This window comes from Opisthocomus hoazin, chromosome 8, assembly GCF_030867145.1.
Source record: "Opisthocomus hoazin isolate bOpiHoa1 chromosome 8, bOpiHoa1.hap1, whole genome shotgun sequence".
NCBI lineage: Eukaryota > Metazoa > Chordata > Aves > Opisthocomiformes > Opisthocomidae > Opisthocomus > Opisthocomus hoazin.
Window position 1 is genome coordinate 64574675 of NC_134421.1, and position 19855 is coordinate 64594529.

The 19855-nt window shown below is 36.6% G+C and overlaps 1 protein-coding gene across 1 annotated transcript in view; it reads right to left on the reverse strand.

The window, feature by feature from the left end:
• Window positions 1-19855, reverse strand: part of SEMA3A (semaphorin 3A) — a 170756-nt gene that overhangs the window by 21480 nt on the left and 129421 nt on the right. Inside the window, exons 7-12 of the mRNA XM_075428134.1 lie at window positions 17052-17194; window positions 15784-15898; window positions 15616-15685; window positions 14381-14525; window positions 7838-8057; window positions 2596-2687 (exon numbers count right to left, since the gene is read on the reverse strand). Of these exons, the coding sequence (XP_075284249.1) occupies window positions 2596-2687; window positions 7838-8057; window positions 14381-14525; window positions 15616-15685; window positions 15784-15898; window positions 17052-17194 (785 nt within the window). The remainder of the gene's footprint in view (window positions 1-2595; window positions 2688-7837; window positions 8058-14380; window positions 14526-15615; window positions 15686-15783; window positions 15899-17051; window positions 17195-19855) is intronic.

A 19855-nucleotide genomic window follows, 5' to 3' on the forward strand; every position in this document is an offset into this window, starting at 1 on the left:
CACTGAAATAAGCCACACATTTTAAGCATACCAAAGTGAAAAATCCATTCCTGCAAATTTTTATTCATAAGAACAAGCCTTAATCCCAAGCATAATCTTGTTGACTGCACCACACTATTCACGTACAAATAAGTTACTCTATTTGCAGAACATAGAACTTAAACTGGCAAGAGGTTTTTTGCAACTTGGAATACACATTATTAAACCAACCAAATGGTCGCTAGGAGAGTTATTGTTCTCCCAGATAAGTCTACTCTTAATTATACTTCTCTGTAGCAAGCAGATGTCAAACTAATATCTGCTTTCTTACATGAGAGAACGTAGGAAATATTATATTAACAGAATAAGTATGCTTAGATCTGATTATAAGACACCTTTCAGGCCCAGCTGCTTGAATGAATTTTAATCATAAAAGTGGTGTAATGTGGTTACAAAGTGCGCAAGTCAATTCTGTATGAACTTTATTCCATCTAAAAATCTGCTGTTGATCCCACACATCATACTTTTGGTTACGCACATTAAAAAAATCCTTATTAAACTTCTACTCTTGTGTAGCTTTCAACTTGCTTATCCTGAGAGAATTTGATATGGGTCAGTGGGGGTTAAGCATATGAACTTGCCTTTACAAATGGGTTAATAGATCTTATATTAGAAAGCATCACCTAAATGTAACATTTGAATGAAAATTGAACACATTAGTTTGTTTGCTCCACTGTTCAGAGAAATATTGTACAAATGGGGTTAAAAGAAGCATTTGCTATCAATGTAACAGATATGGAAGACTTTCAGTTTCATGGAATCGCAAATGAAACGCATTGTATTCAGCATATTGCAGTTTAAACATTAAAATACATTGTTTATGATGCATGTAGACTCTTTTAGTAACTAAAGAAAACTTACATTTGCTTAAGGTACATGTAAAATCTGTTACAAATTCCCTGTTTAAAGATCCATATCTTGTGCATACAAATTCTTCTTATTCCACTGAAGCATATTAATGCCCTCTTTAAGGCTTAAATACATGCCAAAGGAGATAAATGAGCTTTCAAGTAAATCAGAACACCAAAATCCTTTTGTGTAATGAGTAAACACACACGTAAAGTAAAATACCAGGTTTGAATTTGCCATTAAACATTCTACTTCTGTAAAGCCTTTCTGAAATGAAACTTTCACTCCATTTATTTTCTTCCTTTCACTTTTATATTTCTCTGATCTCCTTTAGCTTGGCACTTCTACTTGATTTAGGGAAGAGATTCGTACATTATCAACAATTGCCAAATTACCCTGCATTAATGTAATGACTTTTGCAAGTATAAAAAAGAAAAAAAGCTAGGAGCCACAAATTACTTGTCTCATTTTCTCCTCATAGTTTCTACTTTATTTTTCTGTTAAAAAAAAGAAAGAAAACCGCCCACATTTCTACCCTCAAAAACCCCATGGATTGCAGAAACAGAAATACCCGTGTTTCAGTGGTATCTTGCACTCAAACCAGTGATTTCTGTGCAAGATTTGTACCAGTAAAGGCAAGATTGCCCATAAGAAAAAAATGAAAATAATATTGAAAGTAATAATAAAAAGATATACAAGCTCTGTTTGGATATGTTGTGCCTGTTCAGAAACCAAAGATAAAGGGATGGCAACTGAGTATGATGAGGACATGATTGCTGGGACCCTGTGGCAGGTTCGGAGCAAAGTCCCTGCCAACACATCATCTGAAGTGAGACTACGCGATGTGGGGCTCTCCAAGCACGCAAGCATCATCTTCATGCTGTCAGATAAAACTCATGCTCCCAGCTGGGTATCAACCCCCCGAAAGCCTGGAGCCTCTGAAATGGTGCCATAAAACAGCACTGACAGAAAGAATAATGTGGGGAATGTAAATGATTCGTTGTTGTGTACAAAACACAAGACATCCCTGGGTTCTGTCTGGAAAGTGTTTGAAAGGTATACTCAGCCTTGACTTTCAGGACTGCCTGTGGGATGCCTCATTTTTTAGGTGGCTCAGACAGGAAAAATGGAAGAGCTTGATTTTCACAAAAACATACTAGAGATTAGGGGTGTTTATGGTGTCTTGCGTTAAAACCATAAAAATGAGACTCTAAAGTCACCTTTGAAAATATAAACACTGTCTTTGTTAGGTAAAGAAAATGATTAGGCATAAGCAATCTGTGCAGATCACTGTTTCTCCTAAGCTATCTTCCTAGTTAGATTATGGTGATAGTCTGAATAGTGTTCAGAGTTGATGCAGCTATAAAATTCATGTATTACATATCTCTGTGGAAGAAAACAGACAGACATTATTCCCAGACTGGCACAGATACGTATTTAACTACAGCATGTAACAGCTCTAAGAATCAGAGGTACTAATTTACTTTTTAAACCGCAAAACAAGAGCCCAGAATGCCAATTTTTTTACCATTAACCTCCAGCTAGCACTGAAAGTTTCAGGGTTTATTTTGACTAGTGTCTGGGTCTCCAAATGACAAGCTAATTAGAGGGGTATGCCAGGCTATTCCTTGGCTAGACTGTGAGTTTAGTTTGCAGCTGTCCACAGAGAAATCTACAACCTGACACTTGAAATTTAGCCGCACTTACCCGAAAGACTGTCATTTCTTCCAGCAAGACTTCCTCTAACTCATGCCAAGTCTCCTTAGGAATTGAAACCACTTTAAGAACAGTTCCAATATCTTGAAAAGGGAAAAAAAAGAAAAAAAAAAGTTTTCAGGTGCTTACGAAGCATACTTTAGTTTCAGAGCAGCTAGAGTTTCTTGAAGAATAGAGTTATTTCACGTATAAAGATTGTGAATTTACATATCTCTGAGCATTCATTGTTCAAAGTATCAACTGTTATTTAAAATAACCTGCAAAACCACTGAATTTCAGTAGGACATTTCACTGAAGTCCTTCAATTCTCAAAATGCAACAAAGAAGATAAATATTACTATAATAATTAAATAATGAAAAGAGCTGAAATACTATTTAAGTGACAGCATAAAATGACAGATGTTTCAGTCATTTAATTGAGGAAGGAAATGCACTAAATTTACCCAGGCATGTTTTATTGTCCATTTTGAATACAATGTTTGTCATTCTTAAAATGCACGTGAAGATGCTGTCAGAAGGCTCAGTATGGATATAAAAACATCTGGACAAATGTTGTTAGACTGATGAAGCTGTTAGATCTCTTAAGTACACGCGATCTTCCCCATGTCAAACAAAGTACCGAAGATATATAAGCCCCTTAAGGCATCCATTTTTCACTGTGTGTTAGATACTAGTCTTTACTGAGGGGTAAAAAGCAATACAATATGTATCTTCTGTTTAGAAACAGTTGTGTGCCAGCATTTTAATGCTATATCGATTTACATTCTTGGGGTTTTGCAATTGGCGTTAACATGAACAGGGCCAACACTTGAAATTCCAGAGCTACAGCCTTTAGGTTTGTGAATATGGTTTGTGACTCAAGATCATCTCAGTTTTACAGCCTCTGCATCTGTAATTTATTTTTTTGTCTCCATGAACAGAATTTTCAAGGCAAAAAAAAAAAAAAAGAAGGATCATTTCTAGGTTGGTACACATCACTGCAGACTCCGAAATGCAAACAACTCTGGATGTGACTTTTCTTTTTAACCAGCGAAGTGTAGTGCCTTGTAAATATATCAGAGGAATAACAACTACTTCCCTGAAGAGTTTTTTTGTTGTACATTCTATATCAGCAATAGTTTAGGAAAATACAAGGCATTTTAAAATGGATAAAATTCTCAAAGTAACAGAATGATAAAGGTCTATACTCTCAAAGGAAGAATTAAGGAGCAATTACATAGATTCAAAACATATTTAATATGTATATATATTTGTGTGTGTTAGCTGAAATGTCTGATTAAAAAGATGCGCACTCACCACTGCTATATTGAAAATACAAACAAAATTGAAATGATTAGATTACACAGGTTGAAAACGTAATTTTTATAAGGTGACTATCTTGAAAAGCTATTGATTTCACGAGAAAATTCTGGTATTTCAACTTCTTTACAGGAATTTGGAATAAAATATTATAAAAATCCTAGAATACCCTGTAGAACTGAGATTTTCATTTTTGTGTCTGCTTTTCTTTAAGCAGCTGTTGGTTTCCAAGCACAGATTTTTTGAAGTTTAGAAAGATGCAATTTTTTTCCATAGAATGTCTACTTCGCTGTTTTCTTTCATTAGTCACAAATTCGCAGATTCTTTTTTAAAAAGAAAAACCAGTTCTTTCTTAAAACAGAAACAAGTCAAAAATCTTTTTATTTCGGCAGCTACATGTAGAAATTAAGCTAGTAAAATATAATAGATAAGTTATTTTGGAAGTAGTTTTCATTATGGTTACTGCAACCAATTGAATATATTTAATTCAAGAAATATTGAGAACAATGCCAAACAAATGTAATATAAACTTTAAAACCAGAAGAAAAAAAAACCACATTTCTACAAAGGAGTAATTCAGAACAACAGATAATTTAATGTTAGCTATGCTTCTAATTTAATGGATGAGTTCATTTCCTTAATTATCCTGATAGTTTGATGACTGTGCTTTCGAGGAAATACATCGTGCAGGTAAAAAAGAGGACTCAGATCTAATAAATGTAACAGTGTACCAATGTGTTATGAGCGTATCCTGCGTTGGAATATGGCTACCCTCAGTCACAGTCCATGAAATGCCATATTCTAGAAATAAAGGGGGATTTTTGACAAAACAGCACAAGGGAAACTGGAGCTTGAGCGGGCACCGAGCAGACATGAGTTCCCCACATCGTGTTGTTTCAAAAAAAGGTCTGACTTTTAAGTGGATCCTGCAACAATTACAGTGGCTTGATGCTGGAGAAAGCCTCTGAGGTCAAAGATACACCGCGTTAATCACTACGGCGACTCTGGTCAGGCCACAGGTACCAAAATGGGGCTTTATCTGAGTTCTAGATCAAGTTTTACAGAGTAGTATTTCAAACAAATTCACACAAATGGAATTAGGCTTCTCCTTTAGCATCAATAAGCTCTGCTCTGCAAGATAAGATTACTGTTATTAATTTGCTTTACTGACAGATGTACCTCGACTGTGCCAAATGATCCCAAACATCAGACACTCAGGATATGCATTAAGTGCATATCTTAAATCCTGTTTTTTTCTGATATAATTTCAAGCAGGCCGATATGATTTTATTTCCACTGTGAAACACACTAGTACAATCACAGTGGGAAAGAAACTGCTCGGCTAAAGATTTCGCCCACAGGAAGGGAAAATGTGACCACACTGGATGGCTATTAATTATGTTGTGTTCAATTATCATCAGTTATTCAATGAAAAGAAGAAAAAAAGTATTTCTTTCACATATTGAATCTCAGCAGCATGTGGGAATAATGTAGATTGCTGCAACGGCAATGGGAAAATACAGAGCAATGTATCTAATCTGATGGGACAGACCTGCACAGAAAAATCCAGTCATACCCCTGAGAGCTTAATTCTGGCTTTGTCATAGTTTCAGATCATCAAGTGGGAAACTGGGCTGTGACTAGAGTCCCTAATCTGCTCCCTGGCTTGTTCTTTGCTTGGGGAAGATGTAATATGCACTGATTGTGTATCTGTTTCTGGTTTCTTTAACTTTGACTGGCCAGCTCTGTGAGGCTTTCTGGCAGAAGGCAGGCAGGGCCTTGGGTCTCACTCTTTGCCTTTCCGCCTACACGTAAGGTGCCCTTTCCTCATTCTGAGACCCACAACAAGGATAGTGAGCTCAGAGGAGCACAGAGCATCTGTTGTGCCCCAGCTCCAAGCACACATATTTTAACGCTAGGTCTAGTCCCGTGAGGGTATAGCTTCCTGCTGGGAAAAGAAAAATTTCTATGGACAAAAGTAATATTTCAAGAAATAATAACACTCTGCCCTTACAAAGCTCGGTATTTGGTGATGAAATCCCTTTTGGCAAGTGCAAGTAATAATCTTGCAGTACTTTCCTTACAGTTCTTGGGCACAAATATCAGCAATGTTGGATGGGATCCAGAGCACTTACCACACACCTGAATATTTGTGCTTTAGAGAATTAAGTGAGTACCTAAATTCCCAACTCAAAGGTAAGAGCTAGCTTCTTCAGAGGGAGACCCTGCCTGACAAAGCTTAGGTAAGAACCACTATATGTAACGATAGCTACCTAAAAGCTGTAGCTCAGGTTTAAGCAAGTCTAAAAACAGACAGGATCTTCTGCATGACTATTGACCTTATTCTAATAGAGGTGTCAAAGAAAGTACAATGAATCTCTCTCTGGAAGTACTTATCACTCTCCCTTCCAGAAGCCAAGGCATCTTTCTTAAACTGAGTGCCAGACTTTGGTGAGATAAATGCCACCTCTTGTGCTCAAGATGTAGACATAAATCAGATCCTTATGTTTGTTCAGAACTGTACTCTGCATGCTGCAGGGCTTGTTCCCTCACATTTCAGCCAAGGGGAGTATTGCCATTAATTTTTTTTCTGGGCTGAATCAAGTCATAGAATACTTGTTGAAGTCACAAAACACTGCCAATTGTAGATGGCATTAAAGACTCTAATATGCGATGGAAAATGTAGGTATTGTGTAAAATCATATGAAACTACTTTTCAGTGTTTTAAGTAAGAACTTATTGTAGCACTGGTATCTAATAACTCAGTTCACAGCTTTAAAGAGCTGGAACACTTTCTGCAGAGGTGCATTTCCTACAGTAAATGTTCTGAATTGTTATTCACGCACCATGTTTGGTACACAAAGCTTCATCAGCTCTCAGTTTGCTCATAATACATTTCAGGCATCAACATGAAACAGACCTTGAGATTTATTGCTTTGGAAACCTGACCCCAGGTCTCGAGCACCAGAACTCTACTGAAAGCAAGTAAAAAATTGGGTTGTTATAAGACAGACAGACAGACAGATGTATTTTGGTCCAAAGCTAAAAAGAAACAGTGGGGTATTTGGTTGAATTGTTTTGACTTCATGATGCTAATGTCTAATTACTAGCAATTATGTTCAATAGAATTTTAAAGAACTTTTATTCAACACAACTGAGACATCAGCCAAGTAATGGAATATCTTCAAAGGTGAAGAGCAGATTCACCAACTGCAAATCAGCATAGTTCTGCAGCCACTGAACATAGGCAAAAGCATATCAGCTAATTTCTGGCCACTGTTTTTTCTCATAATTACTTTTCTGGAAAAAAAGTCTTTTCTGAGTGCATATTTCTACTTTTATAAAATGCCCAAGTTGTATGATACTGCATATGCTTTGGAAAGGATATCACGTTTTTACGTGAATACCAGCTCTTCTTAAAACACTTTGTATGTGCCAGATATCTTCATCTAAAGTAAAATGATGCACTCTTCTGGCTAAAGAGCCAGGCATCTTAAGGCAGTACTTGAACTACTTGAAAGGCACACAAGACATTTCCCATACCTGGATATATGCCTCATTCAGGTTAATACTTCTTATGCTGCACTTGAAAATGGATACCTCAAACCCCTCATTTTAATATTAAAGTATAATTAATAGGGTAAGATATTTCTAATAAAATTCCCTAATAACAGTAGCTGAAAAGCGGGTGGTTTGATCTTAATCCAGTTGGCAAAGCTCCTAAAGAATTAAGCTGTACAGGCCACGGCCTGAATCTGTAACAGCAAATGTATGTAACAAAGACATCCCCACACACAGTTTTGAGTCTTGCCCCAAATATTCACAGGTATACACTGTTCTGTCAGTGTTCTGTCTTTCAGAGTATGGAATTTTATCTGATCTGTGTCTCCACAATGCCTGGAGGAGCATACAGTGTAGATTCAAGACTTCTCACCTGTGCCAATGAACATCACATCATATTGGCCGTCTTCTGCATCTACTCGATCTACTACTATCTGTGTGAACTGGTAATCTACGTCCGTTTTGATAATGATTGGACGATTGTTGATGGGGAATACTGGGTTGTACATGGCTGGATGACTTCTTGCAAAAGTTATAACTTCATCAGGAAGGTCCTTGGTGGAATCGAAGCCTCCAAATGTTTTACTGGGACACTGGAAATAAAAAACAACATGTTTTACATTTTATTATTGATCACTAGTAACATATTAGAAATCCATTTTGTTACAATCATCCCAAATACTGCAGTCTATAAATATGACAGGTGATCTAACTGTTTCATGACAGACAGCAAAAGTTAATTCCGTCACTAATAATCTCTCTTTTTTTCATTTTGGATTTAAACCATTATGGTTAACAGAACGTAAGTGATCATCATACATCTTTTTGCTTACTACTATGTAGTGCAAAAGGATTTTCAGTCATTTACAGATTAGTATTAATATTCCATTAGCAGAAGGAAGAAATCCTGAATTATCTAAAATCATTCAATATGAAACAAGCAATTACAGTATTCGGTTATGCATGCAACAGAAAATTAATAAATTATGCCACCATCTTAGTTTCAAAGTATTGTCTTCAGAAGTTGACTGGAAATCAACTCCTCTCTGAGGAACCAAATCCTTAGATTCTGGGACAATTCCCTGTTCTACTGACTTCTCAAACTCCTCCTTGTCTCAAAAAGCCTATGCTATCCATGTAGTCCCAATAACACAGATCCTGTTACACTAAATCAAATCAAACAAGTCATGTCCTAAGCGTGCCTCTTCTCTCTCCATTGATTCTAATGAAAGACTCATGTGAGTGTTGCTGCTCATGCGGTCAATGAGAACAGGTCAATGAGATGACTTTCACCAAAGAACTCAAAAAAATCCTCACTGTTGTGTGCTGTCCAGCAACATAAAAGTTGATGTCCCCTTGGGATTAAGCTCATCCCCGAGATGTAACACAGTAAAGAGTCTCTTTGCCCCCTTATACAGCCATGAGTGTGCCACCCAGTTTTATCTGTGAAAAGCAGAGAATTCTCTGCTCACATTCTTCCAACCTGAGCAAAATGCAGAGGCGGAGAAGGGATGCAGGGGTAAGACCATGGCTTTGGTATCCACAAAAATATTCCTCCACTTTCACCTACCTCATGTCCCCATGGGGTGATATGGAGACTGTGGCTAATCACTGCTATTCGCCCTCTTCTATTCAGTAGAATTGGTAAGTATTATGAACAATTAGAGGTTACTTTAAAGTAAACATTAGTGGTGTGTTAGTAATGCTGAATGGATGAAGAAAATGAGCCACAGTGGCATTAAATCACCAGTCCAAAGATACTCGGCAGAGAACTTGGTGTCCCCCACTACTAATCTATTCAGAGATACCTATTTAAGACTTCTAAAACACTGAATCCCAGCTGACAATTGTTATGTTTGCAGCATTTGAACCTGAAATGTAAACAGCTGGTGTCAAAATGCCCTAGATATTTGCCCTTTATATCCAAATATAGAATACCTTCTAATTAATTGAAAAACCTAGAGGACAACATCTTATTATCCAAGAATCCAGACATTGCAGGATGCTCAGCAGAAGAAATCAATTGTCTTTGCTATGAACTTGATCCAAATTATTAATAATTCATCAGAAATGAAATTAAAAAATCAATGTTGTCAAAATGAGTAGTTGTTATACTCAACAAAGTGATGCTTCCAGCATGGACGTATAAAGTGTAAATTGTCCCTTTTTGGCATATTTGTTAGTAAGCAAATTCCGACACTCTATTCCATTACATGGTATGGAAGGGAGGAAGGGAGGGAGGGAGGACATTTGATTAATACATGTGGAGCACACTAGGCAGAAAGCAAGTTAGTTATCTACTTTATTGTGTCAACCTTTTTCAGCCTTTTTATTATTATATGTTCTTACTGTCTTGTACAGAAATATTACAAAGATAAAATCAGAGAGGCTTTTTTTAATATTGGCCAAATCATTGTCTGTCTCAAAAACTGTATTTAAAATTCTACACTTCAATTTTAAGTTTGCTTTACATCTTGATTATATTCCAACTACAGTTCAATACTAATTACTCAGATTAATTAGATAATATATGTAAAGTGCTTTAAGTATAAAAATCACTACCCTAGAACTAAGTATTGTTAATTGCAGCTGGGCAAACACTGAAAAAAACAGTAAATTAATATTCATTTCAATTTTAAGTAAATGAATTTCAGCTGTGTTTCAATTACTTGAACGTTTACTTTCTGGCTCATTTTCTAACAAAGAATTGTACTCGCAGCCATCTTGACCAAGATATATTTTAGGCAGAAAAATCATAAAACTAGAAGTAGTGTCACAATTCTGTATGTTTAAATGAGAGTCCCAATTTTGAGAGCCAGGTTACTGCGTGGATCCCCTGTTTTTGTGAGAATAAACAAATAACAGTTACTTTGTGTTATTACATCTAAGCTCTAAAGTGCACTACCTGGACTAGTCTGTGGCTCACATTCTTCCCACCTCACTTCAGGAAACTGACTGAGATGAAATAAAACTATCATCTTTGCTATAACTGCCTCCCTTGTTGAAGGAGTGAAATGGGCACCATCAGTAGGTGAGGTTTAGCCCATCTATAGTTGAAATTGGTTGCAGAAGAATCTCAACCCACATAAAGTCTGAGTCGTCATGAGAAGGAAAGTCATAGAATGGATTGGGTTGGAAGAGACCTTAAAGAACAAGTTCCAACCCCCATTGTCATGGGCAGGGCCACCTTCCACTAGACCAGGTTGCTCAAAACCCCATCCAGCCTGGCCTTGAACATTTCCAGAGAGGGGGCATCCATGACTTCTTTGGGCAACCTATTCCAGTGCTTCACCACCCTCACAGTAAAGAATTTCTTCCTTATGTCTAATCTAAATCTACCCTCTTTCAGTTGAAAGCCATTACGCCTTGTCCTATCACTACATATCCTTGTAAAATGTCTGTCTCCAGCTTTCTTGTAGGCCCCCTTCAGGTACTGAAAGGCTGCTGTAAGGTGTCCCCGCAGCCTTCTCTCCTCGAGGCTGAAGAGCCCCAACTCTCAGCCTTTCCTCATTGGAGAGGTGTTCCAGTCCTCTAGTAATTTCTTGTAGCCCTTGTCCAGACCTGCTCGAACAGGTCCATGTCTTTCCTGTACTGAGAGCTCCAGATCTGCATGCAGGACTCCTGGTGGGGTCTCACCAGAGTGGAGTAGAGGGGCAGAATCACCTTCGTGACCTGTTGGCCACGCTGCTTTTGATGTAGCCCAGGATATGGTTGGCTTTCTGTCATGTTTACTTATGTTGTGGTCACAAAATCAGGATACACAACAAAGACCTTACCCTTGATGCTAATGACAGGACTGCTATTGATATTAGTGGCTCTTGGTGAAGCTAACTGGCAAGGTGCTTCATGAGATCTCTCATTCATGTACCTGATGGATCCCACTGATATCAAGGACACAGAAAGTTTTTAGGTACTGAAAGACAGGCATGAGTACAAATGTCCTGAAAAAGTTTGGAGAAATGAACTTGATCTTGGATTCAAACAGAGTCAAAGAACTCTTGCACTTAATTTCCACTTCCAACTGCTGGTCCCCAGTACGTTACATCAGGGGTTTTGATCAGTCGGGAGGAGGTAACCAGGTTATCACTTAACTGGCCTATTAGGGAATCTAACAGAATAAATCAATAGCTACTTTTTGGTAGGAACAAAAAGTGCTTTAGTCATAACTGAAGATGGACTCTTGGTACTATGAAGAAGAGAAAACTTGAGCTCTGCTAGCTGAATTCACAAGAGGTCAGATATGAATTCCGGATGAGGTAACTCATTAAAGACGAGGTACATACAAAAATCCTCCGTCCTCTTCCAAATGTTCTTAAAAGGTTAGAAAAAAAAAATAAAAAAGAAAAAAAAAAGTTCTCTAGCTCTTAAAGGAAAAATCCTGGCAACTTCTTCGTTAAATGTGAAGCTGATGTAGAATTGTTTATAAAGTTTTCTGACTTTTCAAAAGAATCATTAACTTTCCTTATTCTTTACTCTTATTGGGCAAGTCACCAGATGCCTAAGAACTTTACTGGCACCTCACCTATTAAATTCCTCAGATAATTCAGCACTGTTTAACTGCAGTGAGATCTGGAACTGAATCACTGTAAGAAGCTCAGGTTTTGTTTCTCCTTTCTCTTTTCCCATTTCTTGGAAAAGGAAGCCACAAGTCTGACATCTAAAGGACTTCAAAAACCTTTCTTCTTTATTCTCAGCAGGTCTCCAAAGTCATTGAAAATACACCCAATTTTATCATATTAGAAGAAGCCTTTCAGCCAGAAATTACTCCCATTTTAAAATTCAGTTTTATCCTACTGATACAATAGAATGATTTCAGCAACTGTGAGAGGAAAAAAAAATCTTTTTCAGAGTAGTAGACACCAGGATTAGAGTCACTGGCAATGAGAAACTGATGGCCTTAGTCACTCTTTAATTAATGCCATTTACAGTGTCATGGCCTCTTGCACTACATAAGGCGACTGCAGGGCTATGTAGAACTGTATAATTTGGAATCACATTCGCCCTTAGGCAAGAAAAATGTTTACAATGAAATTTGAAATTCTTTGCACTTTCTTTGTGAATCGCAGTAGAAGTATGTTACTGTGAAATTGTAAAAGTAACACCCATGGGTAAGCAGAAAAAGAAGTGTGTAGAACTTCACTGTATTTCCCTACTTTGGCAAAAGATCTGGTGACTTAGGTCGCTTAGCCGCTTAGCGGTTGGATTCGCCTCCTTGCCTTTCTGCTTGTTCTTGGGATTTTGATCAAGTTATTCTCCCATATGGATCTTGGTTCGAGACCGCCAGACAAGTCTTGCAAGAAGGCTCTGAGGCAGGCAGAACTGTGTTGCCAGTATCTCGGGCAAATACTCAAATTGTGTATTCAGATCGTGAGAGAGCTGCATCGGGCCTCTGCTGAGGAATGAAGGTAACAGGGCTACAGTGCAGCAGTCAGCTCTTTGTGTCAGTCTGTTTCTGTGACAGAAACGTGTAACATTTTTCTTTGTCTATAATTTCACATAATATTTATTATTTGTTTTTGTTTAGAAAGGTCAATGAATACTGGAATCAAAGAGGAATACAAGTAAACAGAATAGTGAACACTAACTTATTAAGTCTGTCAGACTGAAGAGACATTAGCTACACAAGAAATACCAAAAATATCTACTCATTCACATTTTCCACAGAGATGTAAAACAATACAACTTCAAAAAAACCCCTGACATATCAGCATTAACTATAGTAATAAAAAAAAAAAATTAATATCAAATGATAAATGAAACCTCTCCCATGCGGCAGAGCTTGTGTTGTAACTCTGGAAAAAATTAGGAATACCTTTAGCAGTTGTAGTGAGGGAGTGAGGAGTGTTGAGGAATCTGCCTGTCAGGGAGCCACTGTTTTCTTTTACTTAGGAAGTAATTTTCATTAGGCTGAGCATATATATTGTCTAACTGTTGGAGATCAGTTGAAAGATCAGGCTTGAAAGAACAATTTCAAAACATATTAGACAAAAATAGAAAATCTGATGATTTCAGAGAAAGAATCAAAGATGTTCCTGGTTTATTTTGTGCTTTGTATTTAAGGAGACTTTTAAGAGAATATTACAGACAGATATAGTATTTATATTTATCTATTTATATGTATACATGTGTACACATATATTTAACCTTCGGCAATGATATTTCAGAACTTAAATGGGCCAAGATGATTTATACAAGCTAAGGAGCTACCCCAAGGTATACAATTAATGCTTTTATTCATAAATGGCTCATCTTCTCAGACTACTGGTAATTTCAGAGGCAGTTAAATATTTTTGGAATTTGATGACAGCAGATGGAAGTTGTAAATATAGACATCTTATACACTCTGATATTTTAGTCATTGATAAACTAGAAACAGAGGAACAGATAGAACCAGAGATTTTAAAAAATGACAGTGGAAGTTTGAAATTATTATAGATGCTCTGTCATTCATTGCAGAAATATCTGTTATACCGTACCAGATTTAACGTTGAGAACAATTGAAAGTTCCTTAACAGTCGTGCAGATGCTCTGTTTTCTGTTTATTCTCACTAAGAATGGCTCAGTCAATACTTGGAATAAAGACAAATTCCAAGGAAAGGATAATGCAGAGTAATTTATTAAACATTTGACTTTCAGTAAAGTTCTCTAGCCATCATTCAAACTTATGCTGAAGTTGCTAATGTGAATGCCAAAATTAAAATCCAAACGAAGTTCTTACTGCAGTTTCACGCTTTACAAGAAAATCAGTACATTCTGGACCTGGGTGAGTTGTTTCAGCTTTCCCTTCTGCCACCCTATACATTTCATTACCTTTTTCAGTTTCTTTCTTGGATCTCAGCTTAAGGACCATGTAATGTGTGAAAATATTTTCCATAGTTTTCCTTTTTTAGATTATTGTTTTTCTTAGGGTACTTACGGTTCCTGGCCGCGGATATGGCACTCGCCCTTGGTAAGGAACCCACTGGTAGTTTGGGCCATCTCGGTGGGCATAGGGACCAAGAAATACCCTCCTCACATCAGTCATACTGTACATACACACTGCTGACCCCTTGAAGATATTACTGAAAATGAGGGAGGAAGAAATCAAAACAGGTTCTTTAAATTATCGGTTGGTCTAACCGAGTGGAAGAGTTATGGAAATAGCAGCTTGCTGCTTTCTAATTTATTGCATGTGCTGATTATCAAAACTCTGACATGCTCTCAGAGCAATCCTGACTCACCTCCTGTGAAAGTTCAGCATAACTGATACGATCTCTCAGACATTTTCCTAAGCAGATGGCTGCTCTTCCGCTATTTAAAACATATTGTCCCCAAAAGGCCAAAGCCCCAATTGGAGTAAACTTCAGTGAGGCTGTCCCTAGAGGACCATTCAATTCTTTCCAACACTTTATGTTTTTCTGGTTTTTTTAGCAGTCTGTTCCATCATTTAGGCAGCACACACACAAACTTCAGTGTTGTTTCTTACCATGACATTTCTTGCGGAAGACAGTATGGACTTGTAAATCTCCCTGTCCTATGCCTGGTTATCACTAGAAACATTATTTCTGTTTAGAAACTAAAACTTCTGTCCTTCATGGATAAATATGGCAATGCAAACAGTACTGCAAACCTTCCTCAGACCAAAGCTACAAGTATAATTTTGTTCTTGGTGAAAGCATAATGAAACTAAAACATTCAAGTCACAGTTACATGTCATTTAATAACAGAACTTTTGAAAGATCATTAAACTTTCCAGATTTCAGCAGTATTTTTTACTAATATCTTCTTGCGTAGCAAATTTGTCAAACCACAGATTTTCTATTTCACCCTGCCCCCACCCCACACAAGCATATTTATGGCGTATTTATACTTGTGTAATTTTTCCAGGTCTGTGTGGAAAGGGCTACAAATTCTGACCCTCACTATAAAAAGCCAATTCAACGGCAAGAACAGCCTGAGAAACTGATAGTCTCTCTGATCATGTGCTTCAGAGTGATTATGTACATTGCTTATAAGAAAAGAAACCCAATTCATTACTTGTTACTACCACTGACTTCACAGTTCAAAGGTTAAGAAAATTTTGTGTTTCTTAAAAACATGTTTAACAAAGAGAGCTCTCTAAAACAAGCAGCCACCCAAGTTTCCATGCAAGTAAAATGATAGGTTCCATACCTGGAAGTTGTAAACACTCCATAGACTATTGGATTTTTTGGATCTTTTGAGTTCATTAGGAACACATCCTCTGTAACAATGACAAGAGATGGAAAAGAAAATGAAGTTAAATTCATATGGATAATACCTGAAAATATTTCTGTATTCAAAAACATTACTGCCACTTACGTAGTTCATCAAAGTGTGTGTCAATGCCATTGGGTCCTGGCACAGAACAAATCAGACGTGCTTTGAGGAAAGTTGTCCATTTGTTAACAAGGCTCCTGTGTCCACCAAAGTCATTCTAATAACAAAAGTATTTTGCATTAATATCTAGCAACAGTCTTTGAAGTAGCAACAGAGTACAGAGCAAATATAGTAAGTAACCACTAGATGCTACTTACCGAAAACAGAGAAAAGAATTCACCTTCTACATACAAAGGCATTATGTTGTCAAAGAAACTAATTCTGATTCGCTTTTATTTTATTTTTTTATTGCTACATATTTCATAGTAGCACATCATTTAAAAACAAAACCAAGAAAACCCACACCTCTTTATATATTGCAATACATATATATAACACTGGAGAAAGAGAGACAGGCAGAATATTTTACTTCAGGGCTGCCATGTTCTGGTAAAGCTTAAGGGTTTTTATTATTCTTAACTGAAGAAATGTAAGCTGCAAGTGAACAAAGTAGATAAAAATGCTAGAACAGTGGGATTAGTTGTATAGCTGCAAAACTTATTCATAAAGTGCACCAAGGACTTCATGCTTATGGGATAATTTGGTTTCCAAGCCTCTACCTCTGGATTTCAGGAGATAAATTGAAATTGTACTTATGGCTTAACAAGAAATTTTACTTTAAACATCACAGTTGCCAAAGTTACAACATTTATTAATAAAATTTCACCTGCAGAAATCCTTTTAAGTGTCTGTCAGAAAAAACATTTGGATGTTTATCAGTATGGCTGAATCATTCGATCTGCAGTCATTAAGTGTCTTTGGAACCCCTGCCCATTTCTACAGCTAAGCTTAAACAACTGTTTCGTAAATCTTCCTTTGCCTCTGTTTTAAATATTTTCACTAATGTGTGAATGGAAAGGTATTAATGTTCCTTGAAAAAGTAAATTCTTCAGATGTTTTTGGCCTACCTGGAAGTATCACATTTCCTGTGAAACATTCTTTCTTTTGCAGACACATTCTAAGCCTCAGAAAACCCCTAAGACTTTTTAAACAAAACATCGTAGTTTGTGAAGCTTCTCCAGACAGAGAACTGAGTAGCATACCTTTGGGTGTGTTATCCCCTAACTTTTTCACTTGGGATGATCTCTGCTTTAGTACAATGGCAGTGTTGGCAATGAATAGTTTACAGGCAAGAAAACGAAGTTTCTAAAATCACTCACAAAACATCCTGCAAGTGCATTCATGCTGACATGAAGAAGTCAATATTTTACCTTGCAGATCTGCCCTATTCTGGCGTGAGTGGCTTTTCCAGTGTGCTCTCCATCAATTGCACTTTCACGAAAGAAGAAATAGATTTTGTCATCTTCTGGATTGTCGCTCTCTGGTATCAGGTGAGCACTAATAAATCTAGGATCTGAGGAGACAATGACATTGTGCACGTTACTACTCCATGAATTGAATCTCTTGCCCTCCTTACCTAAATGAATGGCAATTTTCCTTCCTAAGAATCAACCTTTGCATCAAATGGCAAATATATCTATGCTTGGTACATCATCACCCATTAACATGTGACAGGTATTTATGTTCCTCTTTTACACAGAGATGTTTGCTACAGGTATTTAATGAACAGACCTTAACATTATTATTGAAGCAATTAAACATGCATGAAATCTTTTTACAAATGGTTGTATACCATTACAGCTTGGCTTCCTAATTCTGTGTATTTATTACTGACATTATTCTTGTTTCTTTGAATATTTTGACTTTTGGTCAATAATCTTTCCATATGTGTTGCACATAAAATGAGAGAATTATGGAGACAAAGGTAATACTTCTAAATTTAAGCAAAAATGAAGACCATATAAAGTATTTTATATCCAGAAAGCTATTAATGTATGATTGTCAAAAAATTGAGTTAAAAAGCATAGTTTTGATTGATAATGTCTACTTCCACACTATACCACCCTACAACCCAACATTTTTGTCTTGTGTTCAGAAGATAATTGCATTAGTGAATTTCTATTTAAGTTGTTGAAATACTGTGTCTTCTCATTTTTTAAAGATTTTTTTTCATAGAAAATCTTTATTTCCTTGACAATGAGAGTGACAACATTATTCAGTGGCAAAGAAGATACATCGACAAATGAAAATACATAAAACGCAGCATATTTATTAGTTATGTAAAAAGTGATGGAAAGAAGTTTTGGAAGAGAAGTTTATAGAAATCATTAGAGTAAATTCATACCAGTGGTGAATATGGCTCATCACTGTATTTCACAGAGATATTTCAGCTGGTATCTTTCACTATATTTGGAAAAAGAAGGCATATCCAACAGATTTACCAATGTGTTTTATAACCATTTTACATCCTGCTAGGATAATTAACTGTGAACTATATTTAACTACTCAAAGAGTCCTGTTCCTATGTGAAATTATAAGCTATTTTAGTGTCATGCTGTAACATCTTTTCAGTGTATGTTTATTGCTGTATAGTCACGGAGATAATGAACTATACTTTGTTTTGCCAGTTTGCACTAGCTGTCCTGTGAAACCCATGGACTTATTAAGGATGGCAGTGTTAGTAAGCAACACATTCTGATATATTTATATATATGCATGTGTGCATTTAGATGTGTCTATTATATGAGCACATACTGCATAATTTTGTGTGTGTTTATGTTTACATACATATTCACATGTGCTCTGTGTGTTTATATATATATATATATGTGTCTATATATTCTTGTATACTCTCTGTGTGTGTGTGTGTGTATACACAGTACATGAGAATCACCATAGTGGCTTAGACCAAGGTTTACTAAAATCAATATACAGAATCCAACATTGTCCAGTAGTAATTATCTGGGACAAAGAAAAATATGGTAAGTACAAATAATACTCTGACAGAATAATCTCCCTTCCTCCAACTGTTTTCAGTGTGGCTGATTCACTGAGCGTGGCTGTTTTCTATGTGCTTAGTAACTCTCAAAAGATTTTTCATCCAGTTATCTGTCTAGACTCTTCCTGAACACATGTAAATTTCCAGCATTCATAGTGTCCTTTTGGAATTTGTTCCTCACATACACAATCTAATGAACTGAAACCTACTTCTGATTTCATGTTTTGAACATCGATCTTATTAACTTCATTTAGTGCCTCTTAATTCCCGTATTGAAAATACCCACAGTGTTCAAGATATGGATGAACTGTGCTTTTATACAAGGGCTAGAGCAATGGTCTTTGTTGAATTTTCTCCTTTTTTTTCTATTAATTCCCAACTTTTAATATGGATTTGACAGTTCCTAAGCATCTATCTGAAATTTTCATGGAACTTTATGTGCCATAACCCCAGAATCTCACTCTTCACTGCTAATGCTCAGTGCACAGCCCACCATTTTGTATGTGAAGACAGGCATGTTTTCCTCATGGTTTTCCCCATAGTTTATTACTACATCATTCATCAAGATTAATTTAATTTGTCATTTGATTGGTTAGCTATCCAGTTGCATAAGATCCTTTTGTAATTCTTCACAGTCTTCCTTTGTCTCAGTATGCTGAATAACTTAGTACACTGTGAAAAATTTTCTCATCCTGCTGCTCAACCTCTTTTTCAGGTTACTTATGAATGTGTTGAACAACACCGGCCACAGAATGTATCTCTGTGGAACTGTGTCCATTACCTATTGTTTATTAAAATTAATCTTTTCAGACGTCTGAAAACATCAAAAATCTGTAAGCACCTTAAGCTCTCCACCCCAAAGACCAGTAACTTAAGGTACTAAATTCACTTTCTTTCTTTCTAGCATTCATTTGGTAGCCTGCAAGTTACACTGACACAAGGCTCAGGATAAATATCTAGACTATATTGTACCATGGTAAACATCTGTTATTTTTTATATGATCTACCAGGGCTTTGAATGCAACCTGTATCACAAGAAGCACAAGGTTACAGCTTGAAAACTGAATCGCAGCCCGTGGAAGGTTACATCAGAGGAAGAGGATATCCTTTAGCAGACACTGGTCTGGGCTACTGGATCTGGAGAACCTCTTGTCTGAATACACTGTTGTTACAATC